Raw genomic sequence first — 22,980 nt, forward strand, 5'->3', positions numbered from 1 at the left:
GAGAGTCGTGAGAATGAAGAACATAATGGACCTTTCAAACCACAGTTTGACAGACTCAACACGCGCAGGTTGAAAAGCATAAGAGATGTGGTTTCACACCATTTGGCACTTTGAATTGAAATGTCCACACTATCCAAATGAAGCTCTGTGACAAACCTCAAATTCTTGATTAATGTCCTGAAGTTTGGTTTCTCTAATTTAAGAGGCTGTTGAAGTTCGTATGGCAATTGATCATAGTAGTAGAGGCCATTATATGGGTCAAGAATGGTGTAGTATCTCAGATAACAAGAATCTTGATTGGATAGATCAAGAGAGACTAACCTTGTTAAGTATCAGATCTCAACTGGAATTTGGCCATGGAAACATGAGCTTGAAAGGTTGAGATGAGTTAGATTTTGGAGTTTATCAAACCCATACGAAAACAGAGTGGTATTAAAGTTGTTTCCAACAAGATTAAGGCGTTGAAGACGATGGAGATTGAATATGGAGTGAAAGCTTCCTGAAAGGTTTTTGTAACTAAGATCATGACCAATGACATGACCATAAGCATCACGAGTAACTCCTTCCCAAGAGCAACAATCAGTGTTGGGATCCCAAAGCTCGAATTTGGAAGAGAAAGTAAAATTAGGGGCATAGTAAAGATGATGTTGCAATTGCAGCAGAGGAGATCTCTGGTCATCAAGACATTGCATTGGGAGATGAGTTTGAGGAGGTGAAAAAGACAAGAGAAGAGGAAGGAAGCATGAGAAGAGAAAGAGTGAAATAAGGGAATGAAGGGTGTTCATGTTGGGTGGGTGTGAAGGAGGATTGTGTTTGGCATACAACTTATTTATACACAAATGTGTAGTTTCCATAGAACAATGTTTACGAGTGATTGGCATTGCATGCAATTTCCAAGTCTTTTTGCCTAATCAAGACTCCATCAAAATACTGTTCCACCACTTTAGTTAAGTCTTTTTGGTCAATTTTTTCCAACTTATTAAAGCAAGGGATGATAATTATTATTATTATTATTATTTAAAGCATAAATTATTTATTGTTAGTAATAGAAATAAGTGGTTAAATTCACACTTAATTTGCCTTACGTCTTTCTTTCTTTTTCCATTTTGTTAATTTTAATTTTAAAGAATGAGATTTTAATATTTTATTCATCTCATTTTTCTTATTAATGCAAATCGAAGTCATTAAAAAGACAAAATTATAGCAATAATAATGTACATTAAACCCTATTAGAACCATTATTACGCATAGAATGAGCAAAGATAATAATTCAAATTTAAATTATATATTTTAGGTATGGACTTTTAGGAACAAATAATCGATGTTACAAATATTTTAACTTTCAATTATTTTAAACTCGGTAAATTTTATCATTTTTATATATAATTATTTCTACATCATTTAAAATTACAATTTTGTTTTTTAAGTAAATTTTGTTATAGCACCAAACAAATAAAATTTAACTTATAATATAAAATCAATTTGTTAACGAATATCTAACTTGTAAATATGTTATGATTTATCAAAGGATTAATTCACCTTACATCTCAAAACTATACATCAAATTTTAAATTGATCCCTAAACTTCATAATGTTCTAATTAAATTCATAACATTTTAATTTGAAATTTTAATATCTTTAATTTTGGACCGAAAAAAATGATAGTATGAAATATAAATTCAATTTGTTAATAGATATCGAATTTATAAATATATTATGATTTATCAAAGAATTAAATCACTTTAATCTTAAAATTATACCTCGAATTTTAAATCATAATGGTTTAAATTGAAATTTTTAATATCTTCAATTTTGGACCCAAAGAAATGATAGTGTGAAAATATTATACGCCAAAATCAACGTTCAACCATTGTGTACAAACCAAGTCACATTATAAAGACAAAATTATAGTAAGTTTCTTAGCTCGATTGATGGACACAATGAATGGAAATCTTGGTGATACAATATAAAAAAAATTTTCACTTTTGAAAGAAACATTTTTAAATTTCAACTTTCAAACTTTCTTAGATTGTATTTGGATGGGAAATTTGGAGAAGAAAATTTCATTTCTATATTATTATTTAGTTTTAATATTTTTATGTTTTATATTATTAAAAATATTTATAATTTGAGTTTCTAGTTGAATTTTACAATTTAAATAACTCGAATAATTTAAACAATAAATTGGTGTACATACTCCTTTGGTCCCTGTCAATTTTAATTTTAACAAATTGAACTCTCTCAATAAAAATTACAAAATAATTTAAAATAATTTTCAAAAATTCAAAATATTTTTAAAATTCAAATATTCATAAAATTCTAAAATTTATATTTTTAAAAATTATAATAATTTTTTTTATTTTGTATTTTTTGGGAGATGAGATTGAGAAGGAGAGGATGAGAAGAGAAAGAAGAAAGGTAGAAAAAGTGAAACAAGGAAATGAAGACTCTTCATGTTGGTTGGGTGTGAAGGAGGGTTGTTTTCATGCAACATTTTATACATAAATTTGTAGTTTCCATACAACATTATTTTTTACTTAATAATTAATTCCAATATTCATATCATTATTTACAAAAGTAAAGCTAATATAGAAATTTTTAAAATATTTTAATTAAATCCTTAAATTAATTGTAATGATTCAATGTACAAAATATTTAAATTTTGGTTAAAATATGTTGTTAGTTCTTGTATTTTGGCCAAATTTAAGATTTAGTTCATATATTTAAAAGTTAAAAATTAAGTCTTCTTACTTTATTTGTTAAAAATCTCAGTGCAATCATTAAATCGCAAGTATTTTCTGTAAAACTTGTCGACTTAAAATTTTGATTAACGTATCATCATATGACGTGACATATGATTGATAAAAATAAATATATTAAATTGAAAAATTTTAACACACTATCAACGACGATAATGGTTTGATTATGATTTTTAAATTGAAAAAGTAGAAGAATCGAATTTTTAACTTTTAAAGTATAGGGATCAAATATCAAATTTAAACATTAAAAAATATGTTAATTTTTTTAAAAAATAGATATTAAATTTAAAAAAATCCATAAAATTGGAGTAAAATGTTTGAGAGGCATGTGGAAATATTGCAGCCTATTGCCCGATTGTTGCTTTATGCAAGTAATCTGTCATTGGTACTCAAATTTCTAAAAACAGCAAAAACTACTTTATGGAGGCCAAACAAACATGAGAAATGAGTGGCACAAGTAATTCCAATTTCCAATTATATAATGGGGAGCATTAAAAGGAAAAGTGGTGGGAAACATCCACCAAATTAACAAACAGAAACTGGAAAATCATTGATTTCAATTTCCCTGAATCTTCCCCATATATTAAAGTCATCATAATGTTCCTCATATCAATTTGTTCACGTTTCACACTTATTTTGGCTTTACGCATGCCTTTTTGTTAATTCCAATTTTGGACCATGATATTTGATTTCACTTTGTAACATGTTTTATATCTAATTACTTTTGTTGGGGTTGATTTCTAGTCACCATTTTAAACTAAGTGTTTTAAAATATATTTTTATTGGTATCAATATATACATACATTTGTGTAATAAATATATAGATAATCATAATAAATTTAAATTTTGGTTTAATTGTGAATTCCATCCACTTACTTTACTTTTATTTGTTATAATTTGGTCTTTATATTTTATAACAGTTACAAAGTTAGTCTAATTGAGTAGTGACAGTTCATTAGACTAACTTTTTAGTTTTTATAAACTATGAGGATCAAATTTTGACAAAATAAAGCAGGAGGATTAACTTCTCAATTTTCATAAAGTAGATAGATGAAATTCATAATTAGGCCTTTAAATCTTACATTGTCTACTAGATTCGTTTATTAATTAAAAACTGAAAAATAAAATCCTAATAAAAGGGAGAGTTTAATTATAGAGAATAAAGAAATTTAAGGATGACTTTAGAAAAGAAAAGTGATTAAACGTGAAATTTGGATGAAATTGAGCTACTTATTTTAATATTTTTTCTTGTTTAGTAAAAGTAAATAAAATCATAGACGTTAAAGAAATTGAAGGATGAGTCAAGAAATGATTTTGGGTTAAATAGGACTTCTTATTTTATTTTATTGTTTGCTTTTAGCACAAGTAATTATACTTTTACCTTCGTATAAATAATGTAGGAATAAAGAAATGTTAAGGATGTGTGTTGAGAGAAAAAAGAAGGGTGATATTGAGTTAAAGTAGCCAAAGTTTAGACCCAAATTTGGTAGAATGGAGCAGAAAAAGGCTAAGAAGATTGATCATGAGGAATATAAGGAAATATATGGGGCTGCGTTATGTATTAGTTCATTCAAGCATTTGATATTAAGCCCTGAAAGTGCAATGAATTTGCAAGCCACCATTGACATTCCTAGGGTGCCGAGTCTTAATGGCCTCATCGGAAGGTGCAGCCAACCCTTTGAGAAGCAGCTCACTGAAACTTATGTGAATTCCAAGCAATGCAGGCTTTCAATCAATAAGGTTGATGCGGAGAATGCTGTGATGCCATTGTAGAAGGAAGAGGAGGATGTTGAGAAAGGGATTCGGGTCAAAGTTTATGATGCCAACGGGAAAGTGTGATTTATTAGTGCAGAATTGGATTTTTATTTCTAATGATTAAAGATCAAACCCAATTTCATCATATATTAATACTGCATCTGTACATTTTTCTAAATTCATAAAACTAAAGCTTATTCGGATAATGGAAATCCAAGATTTATATTCACCTTTTTTTTCCTCTAAATTCGTTATAGACCATAATTAAAATATCTGAAATTAAATATTATTTTAATTCACAATATCCAAATTCTCAAAAATAAATTTAATATATATAAATATTCAAATTCATATGCTACATTATCATCTAATGCTGAACACATGAGAAATGATTAGGCAAAGGAACCTAATTTGATAATAGTTGATAAGCTATAAAAGTAACATATTTTAATCTTATTCTTAATACGTTTTTAGACAATTAATAATGAAAATTAGTGAATTTGATGCTCCTAATCCTTTAAATTCATATTTCTATACTTAGGAGAGCATATGGGAGCGAAAAATAAGCTAAAATCCGACAAAAAGAGTTGTTTTCAGGATCCACACGGCCTAGGCATTTTCACACGGGTTGGACACACGCCCATGTGCCAGCCCGTGTCGATTTCACACCCTACTTCTAAAATACACAGAAAAACCCAATTTTTAGGCTTTTTGAGCATTCTATGTCTATAAATACCAATTAGAAGAATAGAGAATGGAGCCATGAGAGAAGATCGAAAAAAGCACTCGAAGAATGCCATCGGAGTCAACTCGGAAATGGATCTCCATCAAGATTGAAGATCTCCTTTTAATTTATTTTGAAGTTTTATTGAGCGTCTTTATGTCTTGTGGTTTTTTTGACTTTGAGATGTTTTCATTCTGGATTATGAACTAATCCCCTAGATACCTAGGGGAGATGAAACCTATGATGAATCCTATTATTTAATTTATGTTTTACGCAATATTTACTTGATTATTGTTATCAATTATGTATACTTATTTCTTGTTTTCATATTTTCGGGATAATTTGGTCTACGAAGTTTGAGAAAATGGGTTCGGGAGTAATAAAAAAAAATGATAGTGAGAGATACTATTAGCCTTAGTTTTATTTTTCTTCTCATGTCATGCATGTAAATGTCCAAGTCTTCTTGTCGAGAAGTACTGCTTGAAAACAATGTTCAACCAATCGGTTTAAATCATTATAAAGACAAATTATAAAAAGTATAGAATTTCGTCCAAAAGACCACTACAAGAAAATAGACTTTTAGCAGTGCTTTTTTTAGCCTTTAGCGGCGCTTTTAAGCGCAACTAAAACTTTTAGCGGCGCTTTTTAACACGTCGCAGAAAACGCCGCTATAGGTAACGCCACAATTTTTTGTGGTGTTTATTAAAAAAAAAACTCCGCTAAAAGTCACGGCTTTTAGCGGCATTTGTGGGAAAAGCACTGCTAAAAGCTGTGACTTTTAGCGGCGTTTGTGGGAAAAGCGTCGCTAAAAGTCACGGCTTTAGCGGCATTTGTAGGAAAAGCGTCGCTAAAAGTCACGGCTTTTAGCGGCGTTTGTGGTAAAAGCGCCGCTAAAAGTCACGTCTTTTAGTGGCGCTTTTTCCACAAACGTCGCTAATTTTGGCAGATTTGCAATATTTTTTTTCACCAATATCCAGCCCTTCCTGCAGTAAAATCCAACCAAATACAACAAATATAGTATAAAATGAAGCCAAAAACAGCAAATTTAGCATAAAAAATACAACCAAAAACATTAATTCTAAATGATACTTTAAATTTAACTAAAGATATATGATATAATTGTCTATCGTTGGCCTCTATGGTAGAATCAATCGGGGGCCTGAGAGGCGGTAGTTTATCCTGTGGCGGATGTCAGCGGTTCGAGTCCGCTTATCTCCAACTCGTGAACTTAGCCGAAACAAAGCTATATGATAGTACCCAATTTTTCCGATTCGGCAGTTGGTATTTAAATTTCAAAAAGTTCAAACCTTCATTAATCTTTTAATTTGAATTTTTTAATATTTTTAATTTTGGACTAATAAAAAAAATGATAGTGAGAGATATTATTAGCCTTAGTCTTATTTTTCTTCTCATGTCATGCATGTAAATGTCAAGTCTTCTTGTCGAGCAGTACTGCTTGAAAACAATGTTCAACCAATCGGTTTAAATCATTATAAAGACAAATTATAACAAGTATAGAATTTCGTCCAAAAGACCTTTTATATATATTTAAACTTGTAAATAGAAACTACAGTTAAAATCTTTTAATTAAACTTTGGAATAGCACCCCAAAAATTAATTTCATATAGAGTACTTTTAAGTCCTAATTTATTATGTAGTGTACAACTTATGAATATGTTATGATCTACCAATGGGTTTAATTAAATCAAACACCTCAAATTATGGGCTCAAGTCTAAATTTAATATTTGGCATTGCATGCAATGTGTGTAAGTCTTTTTGCCAGATCCTTACTATATGAAAACAATATTGGTTTACCACTTTGTTTTAAGTCAAGTCATTATAAACACAAAAATAAACCATTAATGAAATGGAGACTATTCATTGAAGGATTAGACAAGATGTGTTATACTATTAACAACTTTTTTTTTCAAATGAATTCCAATTCCATTTTGCTCCATCTGAATAATATTCCAATGTTGCAGTCCATTTGCCCCAAACTATGAATCAAATATAAATTAGTATCTAAACTTTAAACTTTTCCAATTAAGTCTTCAAACTATCATTAATGTTTTAATTAAATTTTTTTAATAATTTTAATTTTGGACTGACTAAGAAAATGACAGTATGAGATATTATTAGACTTAGTCTTAGCCTAATTGACATTCCATGAAAATGTCTAAATCTTTTTGCATGAAAACAATGTTTAGCAGGTTTCTTAGGTAGTTGAGATAGACTGATGGGCATAAGTTTGTGGAAATTTTGATAATAGAATGTATAAAATTGTTTTCTTCTTAACAATTTCTTTGAAAGAAACATATTTAAATTTCCATATTAAAATTCTTTTAAATTTAATTAAAATTATCAAAGACGAATGAAATTGACGATGTAACGCCCCTTACCCGAGACCGTTGCCGGAGTCGAGCACAAGGCACTACTAAACTTATTTGAGCACTTAACCAAATTTAGATAATTTATATAATATTTTTCAGACAAGCTGTCCAACTGTGTCATAGTTTCTAAATAATTCATATCTCGAGTTATAAAACTCGAAATCCAAATCCGTAAATTTTCTCTGAATTTGTACTCATATATCTACTTACCAATTTTTTTCTAGAATTTTTGGTCAAGCCAATTAGTACAGCTTATTATTTAAAATCTCCCCTGTTTCAGGGTTTGACTACTCTGACCTTTGTGTATTACGAATCAGATATCTCTCTGTACAGAGCTTCAATGACTATTCCGTTTGTCTCTAATAAAACTAGACTCAATAAGGAATCTGTACATATAAAGTATGACTTCTAATTATCTTTGTAAAATTTATGATGAATTTCCAAAGTCAGAACAGGGGATCCAAAAATCGCTCTGGCCCTATTTCACAAAAATTTAAACATCTCATAAAATATAGCTCATATACCTGTTTTGCTTCTTCCATATGAAAATAGACTCATCAAGATTCGATTCCATAATTTATTCATTATTTAATTCCATTTCTACTATTTTTAGTGATTTTTCAAATTCAAACTACTGCTACTTACCGAAAACTGTTTTAGTACAAATATTGTTAACTAGTTTATAACATCTTTACTTCAATTCATTCAAACTCTATACATGCCATATAAATCTTTAAACATAAAACAAAAACTACGAATTGATCTGAATAGTGTGCCCTGTTGTGTTGATCCGATCTACCCACTTCACTTCAAGTCAATCTACATAAAAATATTAAACACACACAAGTAAGCTTATTGAAGCTTAGTAAGCTCATAGGCATATAAACACAAATCATATCAAATATCGTACACAATCATATATCTATTAGTTTAACTATTTCATCCTCCAAATCACAATTTCATTAATAACTCATTGGAATAATTTCCATATGGCAACTCATAATTTAACTCCCTTAGGCCCATTTCTCATTTACTTCATTGTCAAATTAGGGAACAATAAGGGAATTGAGTGCTTCATTATCACATTGCCATAGTAAACCATGGACTTTCACATTGATACGCATCACACACCGAAGCCATAGCCTTGCCATGGTCTTACACGGTTCACATATCATACCGAAGCCATATCCCAGACATGGTCTTATACGGAATCACATTATCACATTATACCGATGCCATAGCCCAGCTATGGTCTTATCTGAGTCACATTATCACATTGCACCGATGCCATAGCCCAGCTATGGTCTTAAACGGCACACTTGTCACATATGTTTCGTCAACTCATCGAGGTCACGAATAGAAGCACTCAAATCCATTGTTCCTACTAATTTGTACTTTTAGTTACACATTATTCATTAGTTAATGCAAATTGATAGTATTCATCAACAATAAAATACTTTAACAATCATAATATTTTCATATCAAAACATTGAACTTTGCCATATGAACTTACGGACTAATTTGTAAAAGTCGTAGAAATTGGGGACTATTCTTGAATTTTCTCCTTTCCACGATTCGATTCGTTTTCTTGATCTATAATTATAAAATCATTCCTTCATTAGCATCAATTTCAATTCTATTTCACTTCACAATTTATGCTGTTCAAATTTCGAAATTGCACTTTTACCACAAAATTTACAATTTTCACAATTTAGTCCTTCTCAATTCACCCATCAATTGAACTAATTTTTCTCAATTAACACTTTATTTTATCATTATAAACTATTTCAAAACCTTTTATATTCTTAATTTCAACAGAAACCTTCAATTCACAACTTTTTCACAATTAGGTCCTAAATATCATTTCCTATCAAAATCACTTAATAAAACCACCTTAATATAAAATTAGAACTTAAATTTCATAATAATTCATCATAAAATTCCCTTATCCATCCAGGGTAACTTCCAATTTCACCCATAAAATCAAAAACTAATGAATTCTACAAGTGGACCTAATTGTAAAAGTCATAAAAACATAAAATTATCAAGAAAAGTAAGAATTAAACTCACATGATGTAAAATATGAAAACCAGCTTTCTCCAGACCTTCTATGGCGTTTTAGCTGAGAAAATATGAAGAAATGTCTAGATTTTTCAATTACATCATTATTTAACTATTAACTTTTATGCTATTTCCAATTTTTCCCTTGTTCACATTGTTTTCTTGCTTATTTCATACCCAAACCGTCCAGCCATTAATATTTGGGTCTAATTGCTCTTTAAATCCATCTTTTAAATACTTAAGCTATTTACTCACAATTTAACAAATTTTGCTCTATTTTCAATTTAGTCCTTTTAATTAATTAGCCATCCAAGCGTTAAAATTTTCTAACGAAACTTTAATACTAACTCAATGACACTCCATAAATATTTATAAAAATATTTATAGCTCGATTTTCAACTTTGAGGTCTCGATACCTCATTTTTGACCCGTTTGACCTAATAAATTCTTTTAATTCACTAATTTCACCATTTCACAAATTCTTCTAAATTCTTACTTGACTCATAAATATTAAATTACTATCTTGTTCAATCTTATTTGCGAATTTAGTGATCTCAAATCACCATTTCCGACACCACTGAAAATTAGGCCGTTACAGACGAGATGTCTTATATTATTTAACAATTTTTCAATTTTTTTAAAAAATTCAATTCCAATTTCATTTTTTTCAAAGTTTATCAAACCAATTGAAACACAAAAAATTTGATATTTTTTAATTTTGGACTGACTAAAAAAAATGATACTATGATATATTTTTAATATTATTAGACCTAGTCATAACCTTTTTTAGTACAATAATTTACACGCTTCCGACCCTATTGGAACAACACTTTGGCATTCCATGCACATGTCTAAATCTTTTGGCCCCTTCACTACAGCATTAAAACAATGTTTAGCAAATTTCTTAGGTAGTTGAGATGGATTGATTGACATAAGTAGTGGAAATTTTGATGATACAATTTTTCTCTTCTTAACAATTTCTTTCCAACATATTTAAATTGCGACTTCCTTAGATTTAATTTAAAAGGATAAATCTTAAAATTATATATAAACTATGATTTAATGTACAATTATATATATGAATTTTGATTTTGTATAATGTTATACATGAAATTTTGATCCTAAAAAGGATAGTTCTAAATTCAACCTTGTTGATCCACCTGTGAGGAACACTGTTGGAGTGCCTGTGAATGGACGGGCAACAATTAGATTTGTCGCTGATAATCCAGGTAAACACACTTCATCATTTCAATTACTGTGACACCTTTTTTTTGTTATTATTATTTTTCTTAATAGTGTAGCATATCAATTCTTCCCTGCATCAGGGAAACTAGTTTAATGCTCTGTTTCATTGGATAAATTTCCCTAAAAGGTATGTGTACATTGTAATAATAGTGTGAGATAGTGTTGGGCCAAAACATACTACGTTGTAACACGTAATTTCTTTCATTATATTTTAATTATTATTATCATATTATTACATACAAAGTTTAATTGAATGGTAATTTGTAACGTAATAAGACTATCATTGAAAGGATAAAGAGACAAATATAAAAACAAGTGTCGGGCTGCACTAAAACCCGGACCAACAGGTCCACCCTTTACACCCGGACCTAAAGCCTAACACGTGATTGAAAAATGCTTGTAGTCATAAGAAACTAATTACCATTTTCTTCAAGGATAACAGGAATTCTGATGGAGTCACCTACATCTTCTCCTATTTCTTTTCCCACACTTTTTGAACTTCTCAACCCATTTGTTTCCCAACTCATTCAGCACTGTATATCCAATACACAGCCCAACCACCAATCCATTAGCATAACCTATCAACGCAATTTTCCAAGTAGACATAGCATATAACCATGAATCTTCATCTTCCCCTAGAGGTGGTGGCATTCGAAGACCAACTTCATTGCATTTCCTTGACAGAGGCAGCCCACACAATTTTGGGTTCCTACGGTAGGAATCATTTGTAAATGTCATGAATTGGTTGCTTTGTGGTATGCTCCCTTCAAGTTGGTTGTATGACAAGTTCAATGCTTCCAGGAAAGTTAGACTTGAAAGTTGTGGAGGAATCTTTCCTGACAGCTGGTTTCTTGAGAGATCCAAAGATTCAAGGTCTTTTAGATTTTGAAGTGCTAATGAGATTTCACCAGAGAAGCCATTGTTGGATAAGTTCATCACTCTAAGTGACCTCAGCATTTGTATCTCTTCTGGTATTCTCCCATGGAAACTATTGTTGGAAAGGTCAAGACAAGTAAGAATTGTCAAGACCTTTTGGTAGAACATTTCAATCCCTTTGTTAACAATTGTCACAAAGTCTTGATAATAGTCCTCCCCAATGTAAACCAGCGTAGCTTTATCGCCATTTGTTATCTGCATCATTGCCTTCAAACTTTGCAAAAATTCAATGGACAAGTTGTTAGGTGTGGGTCCCACTATGTGGGAAACCCATATTTTCTGCCACATATTTAGTGTCTTTGTCTTCTTGGATTTGTCAAAAAAAAAAAAAGAGCCATTCATTTTGGCTTTTACGGGTGGTGTGGGCAGAAAGTGTGAGAGCTTTTCTATTATTATTGAGTGTCAAATTCTCAATTTAAAAGAAGAGAAAAACAGAGAGTGAGATTGAAGCTCGTTGGAGAAAAAGAGAGAATAGAAAAATCAGTTTTTCAAACTTGGTGCAGCAGTGATCAACTCTTCGATCGAAGGTCCATCCGTGGTTCGATTGAGCTGATTTTTGGACAGCAGCTAGGCGATAAGGTGTTCTTGACTTTGTACGGTCGGATTTTTCATCCGAGTCTTGTAGCGTCGGAAATACCCATTTTTCAGCAGCTACGTTTTTGGTGATGTTCTCTTAATTTCCTTTCTTTTGCTAAAGATTACATATTGTTAGCCTTGTCGGAGTTGAATGCTTGTTGTAGGCTTGATATTGTGATCTTGTAGTCGAACATTTGATGATAGTGGAGCTCTTTATCGGACTCTAAAGTCCCGTGGTTTTTACCCTTGATTTAGAGGGGTTTTCCACGTAAAAATATCGGTGTTTCTATTTATTTTTGTTGTGGTTGCATTAGTTGATTTGTGGTTGATTAAGGTTCCTAGAGAACATATTTTGTGCTATTGTGCTTGCCATAATTTTTGACAAGAGTTATAGGGAGAGAAAGAACACCGGTTGTGCTTTCGCTTTGTTTCGGTTGTTCGTTTTCTTCCCAACAAACTAGTACCAGAGCTTGGTTATTGTGTCAGATAATTATGGAAATTAATACGAGCAAGATGATTATGTTGAATGGCACAAATTATCAACTTTGGCGGAATAAAATGAAGGATTTGTTGTTTGTGAAGGCTTTGCATTTTCCGGTCTTTACTACTCAAAAACCCGATTCGAAAAGTGATGAAGAATGGGAATTTGAGCATCAACAAGTGTGTGGCTTTATTCGGTAATTTGTTGAAGAAAATGTTTACAACCACATTGATCAGGAGACACATGCTCGAACATTGTGGGAGAAGCTTGAAAGCTTGTATGCTTCAAGGTCGGACAATAACAAGTTGTTTTTGCTGAAGAAAATGATGGCGCTGAAATATAAAGAAGGAATGTCTATAGCTGACCATGTTAGTGAATTTCAGAGTGTGATGAATCAGTTGCTTGGTATGGGTGTCAAATTTGATGACGAGATTTTAGGACTGTGGTTGCTTGCTACTCTACCAGACTCTTGGGAGACCTTTCGGGTCTCGCTCATTAATTCTGCCCCACAAGGTATTATTACTTTGGATTTGGCTAAGAGTGGTGTGTTGAATGAAGAGGTTAGAAGAAGATCTCAGGGTTTTACATCACAGTCCGAGGTGTTGGTTATTGAGAACAGTGGGAGAAACAGAGACAAAGATGGAAAGGGTAGATATAAAAGGCGAAGCAAGTCAAGATCGAGATACAAGAATCTTGAGTGTCATCATTGTGGTAAGAAAGGTCATATCAAGAAATATTGCTTCAAGTGGAAGAAAGAGAACAAAGGTGGTGGTGATAAACACGATCGGAATGACGATGAAAAATCTGAGCGTGTTGCTACTGTTGCTCGTGAAGATCTATTAGTTATTTGTGATGAGAATTTGGTCAACCTAGCATGTGACGAGACTAGTTGGGTGATTGATACTTGTGCATCACTTCATGTCACATCGAGGAAGGAATTCTTCACATCTTATACTCCTGGTAATTTTGGGGTATTGGATATGGGTAATGACGATTTGGTTTCGGTTATTGGTATGGGAGATGTTAGCTTGGTGAGTAACAATGGAACAAAGTTAAAGCTTGGTGAGTAGCAATGGAACAAAGTTAACTCTCAAGGATGTCAGACAAGTATCGGATATCCGTTTGAATTTGATTTCTGCAGGAAAGCTTGATGATGAGGGATTCTGTAACACCTTCAGTGAGGGGCAGTGGAAGCTGACTAAAGGCTCCTTGGTTGTGGCTCGAGGAAATAAGAGCTCAAATTTATACTTGATGCAAGCTTTGACTTCTCGAGAAACGGTGAATGTGACAGTGAAGGACAGCTCAACTGAGTTGTGGCATAAACGACTCAATCACATGAGTAAGAAGGGGCTAAATTGTTTAGTGAAGAAGAATCAACTTTCGGGTTTGAAGAATGCTACACTGAAGAATTGTGCTCATTGTCTAGCAGGAAAACAGAGAAGAGTTTCATTTAGAAGCCATCCTCCTCATAGAAAATCAGAATTGCTAGAGTTGGTCCATTCAGATATTTGTGGTCCGATAAAAGTAAGATCACATGGTGGTGCACTTTATTTTGTAACTTTCATTGATGATTGTTCAAGAAAGCTATGGGTTTACACTTTGAAGTCTAAAAATCAAGTATTTGAGGTGTTTAAACAGTTTCAAGCATCAGTTGAAAGGGAAACTGGGAAGAAGTTGAAGTGCATTCGTACTGATAATGGTGGCGAGTACACAGGTTCGTTTCATGAGTATTGTCTGCGACAGGGAATCAGACATCAGAGGACACCACCAAAGACTCCACAGTTAAATGGGTTAGCTGAAAGAATGAACCGAACATTGATTGAGAGAGTCAGATGTTTGTTGTCAGATGCAAAGTTGCCAAGATCGTTTTGGGCTGAAGCTTTGAATCTGATGACACATGTGATAAATCATCTCCTAGTGTTCCTTTGAAAGGTGATGTGCCGGATAGAGTTTGGTTTGGTAAAGGCGTGTCATATGATCACCTACGTGTGTTCGGTTGTAAAGCATTTGTTCATGTTCCAAAGGATGAAAGATCTAAGTTGGATGCCAAGGCTCGACAATGCATTTTTATTGGTTATGGTCTAGATGGTGAGTTTGGTTATAGACTCTATGATCCAGTTCAGAAGAAACTCGTGAGAAGCAGAGATGTTGTCTTCATTGAGGATCAGAGCATTGATGACATTGATAAGACGGAGAAAGTGGATTCACAAAGTAGTGGTGACTTGATCGATGTGAATCCGGTTCCTCTAGACTCTTCACCAGATCCTATCTAGGATGATGTGCATGGTGGTGTTAGTGGTGACCATCAGACTATAGGTGACTTTGATACTCCCATGGATGATGTTGTAAATGATCAACAACAAGCACCTATAGCTCCACCAGCAGTTCCACTTCGAAGGTCTTCTAGAGATCGACGATCTTCATCGGTATTCTCCGATGAATATGTTCTTTAAGCGACGGGGAGAACACGAATGTTATGAAGAGGCTATGGAGAGTGAATGCAAAGATCGATGGGTTGAAGCGATGAAAGACAAACTTCAATCCTTGCATGAGAACCATACCTTTGAATTGGTGAAACTGCCTAAGGGCAAAAGAGCTTTGAAGAATCGGTGGGTTTACGGTTAAAGCAAGAAGAAGTCTTCATCTCCACGATACAAAGCTAGATTGGTCGTCAAGGGTTATACTCGAAAAAGGGGTTGATTTTGAAGAAATATTTTCTCTGGTTGTGAAGATGTCCTCTATCGAACTATCTTGAGTTTGGCGACTTGTTATGACTTAGAGGTTGAACAAATGGATGTGAAAACTTTTCTTCATGGTGACTTGGAAGAAGAGCTTTACATGGAGCAGCTAGAGGGTTTTGTTGCACAAGGGAAAGAGGACTATGTGTGCAGATTGAAGAAGAGCTTGTATGGTTTGAAGCAAGCTCCAAGGCAATGGCACAAGAAGTTTGAGTCTGTTATGGGGGAGCAAGGCTACAAGAAGACTACTTCTGATCATTGTGTGTTTGTTAAGAGATTCTCTGGTGATGATTTTATTATTCTTTTGCTCTATGTTGATGATATGCTTATTGTTGGTCAGAATGCTTCTAGAATTGAGAAGTTGAAACAAGAGTTGAGTAAATCCTTTGCAATAAAGGATTTGGGGCCAGCAAAGCAAATTCTTGGCATAAGATTGACACGTGATAGAAAGGCCAAGAAATTATGGTTATCACAAGAGAGGTATACTGAGAAAGTACTTCATAGGTTTAGTATGGACAAAGCTAAAGCGGTGAATACTCCCTTTGCTATGCACTTTAGATTGAGTGTTAAGCATAGTCCTTCCACAGAAAAGGAGAAGGAAGAGATGCAGAAAAGTCCTAAGAGATGCAGAAAATTCCTTACTCTTCAGCCGTGGGTAGTTTGATGTACGCAATGGTTTGCACGAGACCAGACTTGGCTTATGCCGTTGGTACAGTTAGTCGGTTTCTTTCTAATCCAGGCAGAGAGCATTGGAATGCAGTGAAGTGGATTATGAGATATCTTCGTGGCACTTCCAACATGAAACTTTGTTTCGGCAATGAGAAACCTGTTCTTGTTGGGTATACAGATTTAGACATGGCCGAAGACATTGACTCGAGGAGATCTACTTCAGGTTACTTAATCACTTATGTAGGGGGAGCTGTGGCATGGCAATCGAGACTGCAAAAGTGTGTTGCATTGTCCACCACCGAATCAGAGTTTATTGCAGCAACCGAAGCGTGTAAGGAGATGCTTTGGATGAAGAAGTTTGTGCATGAGCTTGGTTTTACTCAGGAGAAGTATGTCTGTCTTGTGATAGCAGTGCTATTCATATTGGTAAGAACTCAACTTTTCATGCTAGATCTAAGCATATTGATGTGAGGTACCATCGGATCGAGATGTTCTTGAAGCTAAGCTATTAGAGCTTGAAAAGATACACACAAATGATCTTGGTGCTGATATGTTGTGAAGGCCTTACCAAGAGGAAAGTTTGAAGCATGTTGTTTGACCTCCGGCATGGAGGCATTCCCACATAGTTGGAGGGGAGATTTGTTAGGTGTGGGTCCCACTATGTGGAAACCCATATTTTCCGCCACATATTTAGTGTCTTTGTCTTCTTGGATTTGTCAAAAAAAAAAGAGCCATTCATTTTGGCTTTTATCGGTGGTGTCTTGTGAAAGTGTGAGAGCTTTTCTATTATTATTGAGTGTCAAATTCTCAATTTAAAGAAGAGAAAACAGAGAGTGAGATTGAAGCTCGTTGGAGAAAAGAGAGAATAGAAAATCAGTTTTCAAACTTGGTGCAGCGATGATCAACTCTTGATCGAAGGTCCATTCGTGGTTCGATTGAGCTGATTTTTGGACAGCAGCTAGGCGATAAGGTGTTCTTGACTTTGTACGGTCGGATTTTTCATCCGAGTCTTGTAGCGTTGGAAATACCGGTTTTTCAGCAGCTACGTTTTTGGTGATGTTCTCTCAATTTCCTCTCTTTTGCTAAAGATTACATATTGTTAGCCTTGTCGGAGTTGAATGCTTGTTGTAGGCTTGATATTGTGATCTTGTAGTCAAACATTTGATGATAGTGGAGCTCTTTATCGGACTCTAAAGTCCCGTGGTTTTTACCCTTGATTTAGAGGGGTTTTCCACGTAAAAATATCGGTATTTCTATTTATTTTTGTTGTGGTTGCATTAGTTGATTTGTGGTTAATTAAAGTTCCTAGAGAACATATTTTGTGCTATTGTGCTTGCCATAAATTTTGACAGGAGTTATAGGGAGAGAAAGAACACCGGTTATGCTTTCGCTTTGTTTCGGTTGTTCGTTTTCTTCCCAACACAAGTCACCTGAAAAATGATTGGAACCAATATCCAATATGCGTAGCTTTGGAAACCCAAGTTCCGTGTCGATTTTTGAAACTGTGCCATAGAATCTGTTTCCTTGCAAAACAAGAACCTTCAAGGAAGGTAGCTTCTCTAACCAAAATGGGAATGTATCATGAACCATATTATTTCCAAGGTCCAGAACCTCAAGTGCTGTGCAATTGGCTAATGATCTCGACAGCTTCCCTTCCAATTTATTCCCACCTATTTTGAGTGACCTTAGTCGAGTGGCTTGAAGGAAATCAATGGATAGTTCACCAAAAAACTGGTTTGAAGCAATGTCCAATACATCCAAAGTTGGGAAACAGATTTATGTTTGAAATGTTTAATTTGACCATAAAATTTGTTTTCCCGCAATATTAGAACCTTCAGCGCAGGCAATTTACCAAACCAAAAAGGGAATGTATCATTTATCATGTTGCTTCCAACATCCAAAACCAGAAGTTGAGTGCATTTTGCTAATGATCTGGGCAACTTCCCTACCAATCTATTCTCACTAACTTTGAGAAACTGCAGTTGGGTTGTTTTTGAAAATTTTGGTAACATTCTACTGAAGTTATTTCGTTGCAAACCCAACCAACTCATAGCACTCATATTGCCCAAGCAATTTGGAATTGGGCCACTCAAATTGTTATAAAATGCATCGAAAGTGTAAAGTTGACTCATATTGTCCAAGCAATTTGGAATTGGGCCATTGAAATTGTTATAAGATGCATAGAAAGCGCTAAGTTGACTCATATTGCATAACCAATTTGGAATTGGGCCACTCAAATTGTTATAAGATGCTTCGAAATAGAAAGAGCCCTGTAAAGAAGTTGAACTCTGATTGGGTAGAAGTTGGTCCAAAGATGAGAGATGGTTGTTAGCAAGAAACAGATACCGCAAATTTTTCTTCCACACCCAGTTTGGTATTGCACCACTTATTTTATTATTTGAGAGTTTGAGATATTTTAAATTTTCTTGACTCTTTAAGAACTCTGGAAATGAGCTTATGTTACAAGAATCCAGATACAATTCCCTCAACATTGAAAAAGAGAAGTTTAAATCACTTAAGGGAAGCTGTTTTGGAAAATCAATCACATTGAAAGAAAGGTTTACCCTTGAAAGGCTGCTCTTCCACAACCAATTAGGCACAACGCCATGGATATGATTGTTAGAAAGATCTAAGTCAACCAACTTGTCTTGTGTTTTGATGAACTCTGGAAATAAACTTATGTTACATGAGGCCAAATATAATGTTTTCAACAATGGGAAAGAGAAGTTAGCATCACTTAAGGGAAGCTGTTTTGGAAAATCAATCATATTGAAAGAAAGGTCTACCCATGAAAGAGTGCTCTTCCACAACCAATTAGGCACAACACCATGGATATGATTGTTAGAAAGATCTAAGTCAACCAACTTGTCTTGTGTTTTGATGAACTCTGGAAATGAACCTATGTTACATGAGGCCAAATATAATTCTTTTAACATTAGGAAAGAGAAGTTTGCATCACTTAAGGGAAGCTGTTTTGGAAAATCAATCATATTAAAAGAAAGGTCTACCAATGAAAGATTGCTCTTCCACAACCAGTTGGGCACAAAACCATGGATATGGTTGTTAGAAAGATCTAGAGAACCCAACTTGTCTTGTCTTTTAATGAATTCTGGAAATTCAGTAAGGTTGCACGACCTTAAGCTTAGTCTCTCTAATTGGGGAAAAGTAAGACTTCTGTTGTCGCTTTCAATTAACAAGCTTGTGTTGAACAACATCAGATCCCTCAAGTTATTCAGTCGGACAGACATGTCAAGCTTCATAAAACTAAAGCTATTGCCTTCAATATAAAGCCATTCAAGCCATGGAAGTTGAAGGACTGACTTTGGGATTGGTCCTATTAAATAATTATTGCCTATATATAATTCTTCAATAAAAGAAGAAAATGCATTGGGGAAGTCATCGATTTTCCCAACCAATTGATTTTCTCCAAGATACAGGGTCTTCAATGATGGAAGAGTGAATAAAGAATAATGTATTGATCCAGAAAGCTTGTTCCCCCCTAGATATAGGTTGACCAGCTGACTAAGATTTGCAATTGACGATGGAATGGGTCCAAAAAAATTGCAATAAGAAAGCTCTAAATATGTCAGGAACTTGAGATTACCAATTGAGTGGGGTAGTTTTCCACTGAAATTTGTATGAGAAAGCGACAAACTCTGTAAAGCATTGTTTGCTGGAAATTCTGGCAACTGACCCATAAGTTGGTCATTGCCTGAAATGTCAATGCTTTGAATTTTTGGCAATAAGAGAATTCCGGTTGGAAAATGCCCATTCAAATTGCAATCACTCAAACTAAGAGAAACCAAACAAGAGGAATTTACCAAGAAATTGGGAGGTAAATAAGATATTGGGTTCCCATCAAGGATAAGTTTGGAAAGAAAAGAGAGTCTTGAGAGTGAAGAACATAATGGACCTTTCAAACCGCAGGACGATAGACTCAACACACGCAGGTTGGAAAGTACAAGAGATGTGGTTTCACACCATTTAGCACTTTGAGTTGAAATGTCCACACTATCCAAACAAAGCTCTGTGAGAAACCTCAAATTCTTGATTAATGTCTTGAAGTTTGGTTTCTCTAATTTAAGAGGCTGTTGAAGTTCAGGATGTAGTTCATAATAGTTGTACATGAAATTGTATGGGTCGATAATGGTGTAGTATCGCAGATAACAAGAATCTTGATTCGATAGGTCAAGAGAGACTAACCTCGTTAAGTATGAGATTTCCACTGGAATTTGGCCATGGAAACATGAGCTTGAAAGATTGAGATGGGTTAGATTTTGGAGTTTGTCAAACCCATATGAAAACAGAGTGGTATTAAAGTAGTTTCCAGCAAGATTAAGGCGCCGAAGACGATGGAGATTGAATATGGAGTGAAAGCTGCCTGAAAGGTTTTTGTAACTAAGATCAAGACCAATGACATGACCATAAGCATCACAAGTAACTCCTTCCCAAGAGCAACAATCAGTGTTGGGATCCCAAAGCTCGAATTTGGAAGAGAAAGTAAAATTAGGGGCATAGTAAAGATGATGTTGCAATTGCGTGAGAGGAGATCTCTGGTCATCAAGACATTGCGTTGGGAGATGAGTTTGAGGAGGTGAAAAAGACAAGAGAAGAGGAAGGAAGCATGAGAAGAGAAAGAGTGAAATAGGGGAATGAAGAGTGTTCATGTTGGGTGGGTGTGAAGGAGGATTGTGTTTGGCATACAACTTATTTATACACAAATGTGTAGTTTCCATAGAACAATGTTTACGAGTGATTGGCATTGCATGCAATTTCCAAGTCTTTTTGCCTAATCAAGACTCCATCAAAATACTGTATCGCCAGTTTAGTTAAGTCTTTTTGGTCAATTTTTTCCAACTTATTAAAGCAAGGGATGATAATTATTATTATTATTATTATTATTATTTAAAGCATAAATTATTTATTGTTAGTAATAGAAATAAGTGGTTAAATTCACACTTAATTTGCCTTACGTCTTTCTTTCTTTTTCCATTTTGTTAATTTTAATTTTAAAGAATGAGATTTTAATATTTTATTTATCTCATTTTTCTTATTGATGTTACAAATATTTGAACTTTAGATTATTTTAAAGTCGGGTAAATTTTATCATTTTTATGTTATATATAATTATTTCTACATCATTTAATTTTTTAAATAAAAATATTACAATTTAATTTTTTAAGTAAATTTTGTTATAGCACAAAAAATAAAAATTAACTTACTTAAAATATAAAATCAATTTGTTAATGAGTATCGAACTTGTAAATATGTTATGATTTATCAAAGGGTTAATTCACCTTATATCTCAAAACTATACATCGAATTTTAAATTGATCCCTAAACTTCACGATGTTCTAATTAAATTCGTAACGTTTTAATTTGAAATGTTTAATACCTTTAATTTTGGACCAGGAAAAATGATAGTACGAAATATTATAGGACTTTTAAGTCTTTAAGACTTTGGCATTGCATGCAAATATCTAAGTTTTTATTGCACAAAAACAACGTTCAACCATTGTTTACGAGTCAAGTCACATTATAGATTGATGGACACAATGAGTGGAAATTTTGACAATAGAATATATAGAATTTTTCACTTTTGAAAAATACATAATTAAATTCCAGTTTTGAAACTTTCTTAGAGTGTATATCGGTGAGAAATTTGGAGAAATATTTTCATTTCTATATTATTATTTAATTTTAATATTTTATTATTTTTATTATTAAAATATTTACAATTCGAGTTCAAGTTAAATTTTATAATCTGAATAACTCGAATTATTCGAACAACATATTGATGTACATACTTCTTTGATCCCTATCAATTTTAAGAAATAATAAATTGATCTCTCTCAACAAAAATTACAAAATAATTTAAAATAATTTAACTTATAATTTAAAATCAATTTGTTAATAAGTATTGAATTTGTAAATATTTTATAATTTATCAAATAGTTAACCTACTTTATATCTCAAAATTATACATCGAATTTTAAATGATAATGATTTAAATTGAATTTTTTAATATCTTTAATTTTGGACAACTGCTGTGTCTCACATGCTAGTGAGGTCAACTGCTGGCGGCACTCTAGTATAATCCTAAGATAATAAGATTTCATGCAAATTACATGTAAGAGAACATGAGCCACCTTAAACAAGATGTAGATTTGCTTCGGTGATAAGCCTTTGCACCTTATGCATACCCTTTCTGTACTTTATGTTGGCAATGCACGTTTTCTTTTCCATAGAATCGATAACAAACTGCAATCAACATGCCTTACTGTCTTCGTAGACCATTAGCCTGAAAATCAGAACATGAAGCTTCTTATTTAACTACCAACAATCATGTCTTTCATATGCTTAAACTTAATTCAAGCGTAATTAAAGAAGGTGTCAAGGAAAAGATAATTATTTAGAAACTTTTACCATTGTTTTCAAAGATAACGATCTTTGCTTGAGCTTGTCCTGTTTCAAAGAGGCACATCTAGCAGTGGTGTCTCTTTGCAGAATCACTCTGTTAAATGAGGCTTTCATCAGCATCAACTCATCAAAATGTTTGGGTAGTCAATTAAATGAAAAGGATTAAAATTTCGTTAGGAATTGTAATAGGTGTAAAAGTTGCTAGAGTGATTAAATAGCTTATTA

General features: G+C 33.2%; 2 protein-coding genes across 2 annotated transcripts; both read right to left on the bottom strand.

The window, feature by feature from the left end:
- Positions 1-11,391: 11,391 nt before the first annotated feature.
- LOC128290621 (putative receptor like protein 25) lies at positions 11,392-12,075 on the bottom strand. Its single transcript, XM_053026349.1, has one exon. It carries the CDS (start codon positions 12,073-12,075, stop codon positions 11,392-11,394), a length of 684 nt encoding a protein of 227 aa, XP_052882309.1.
- A 5,565-nt stretch (positions 12,076-17,640) lies between these two features.
- Positions 17,641-21,002, bottom strand: LOC108475355 (receptor-like protein 7). The gene is made up of 2 exons (XM_017777316.2): positions 18,168-21,002; positions 17,641-18,066 (listed from the first exon to the last, which is right to left on the bottom strand). Exons 1-2 carry the CDS (start codon positions 21,000-21,002, stop codon positions 17,641-17,643), a joined length of 3,261 nt encoding a protein of 1,086 aa, XP_017632805.2.
- Positions 21,003-22,980: the final 1,978 nt, after the last annotated feature.

Source organism: Gossypium arboreum, chromosome 3 (assembly GCF_025698485.1).
Source record: "Gossypium arboreum isolate Shixiya-1 chromosome 3, ASM2569848v2, whole genome shotgun sequence".
NCBI lineage: Eukaryota > Viridiplantae > Streptophyta > Magnoliopsida > Malvales > Malvaceae > Gossypium > Gossypium arboreum.

Coding starts and splice junctions, on each gene's coding strand:
- LOC128290621 (XM_053026349.1), bottom strand. CDS start 12,075: ATGATGCAGATAACAAATGGCGATAAAGCTACGCTGGTTTACATTGGG.
- LOC108475355 (XM_017777316.2), bottom strand. CDS start 21,002: ATGAACACTCTTCATTCCCCTATTTCACTCTTTCTCTTCTCATGCTTC. Junction 18,067..18,167: donor GTAAATTGCCTGCGCTGAAG/GTTCTAATATTG, acceptor GCTTCAAACCAG/TTTTTTGGTGAACTATCCAT.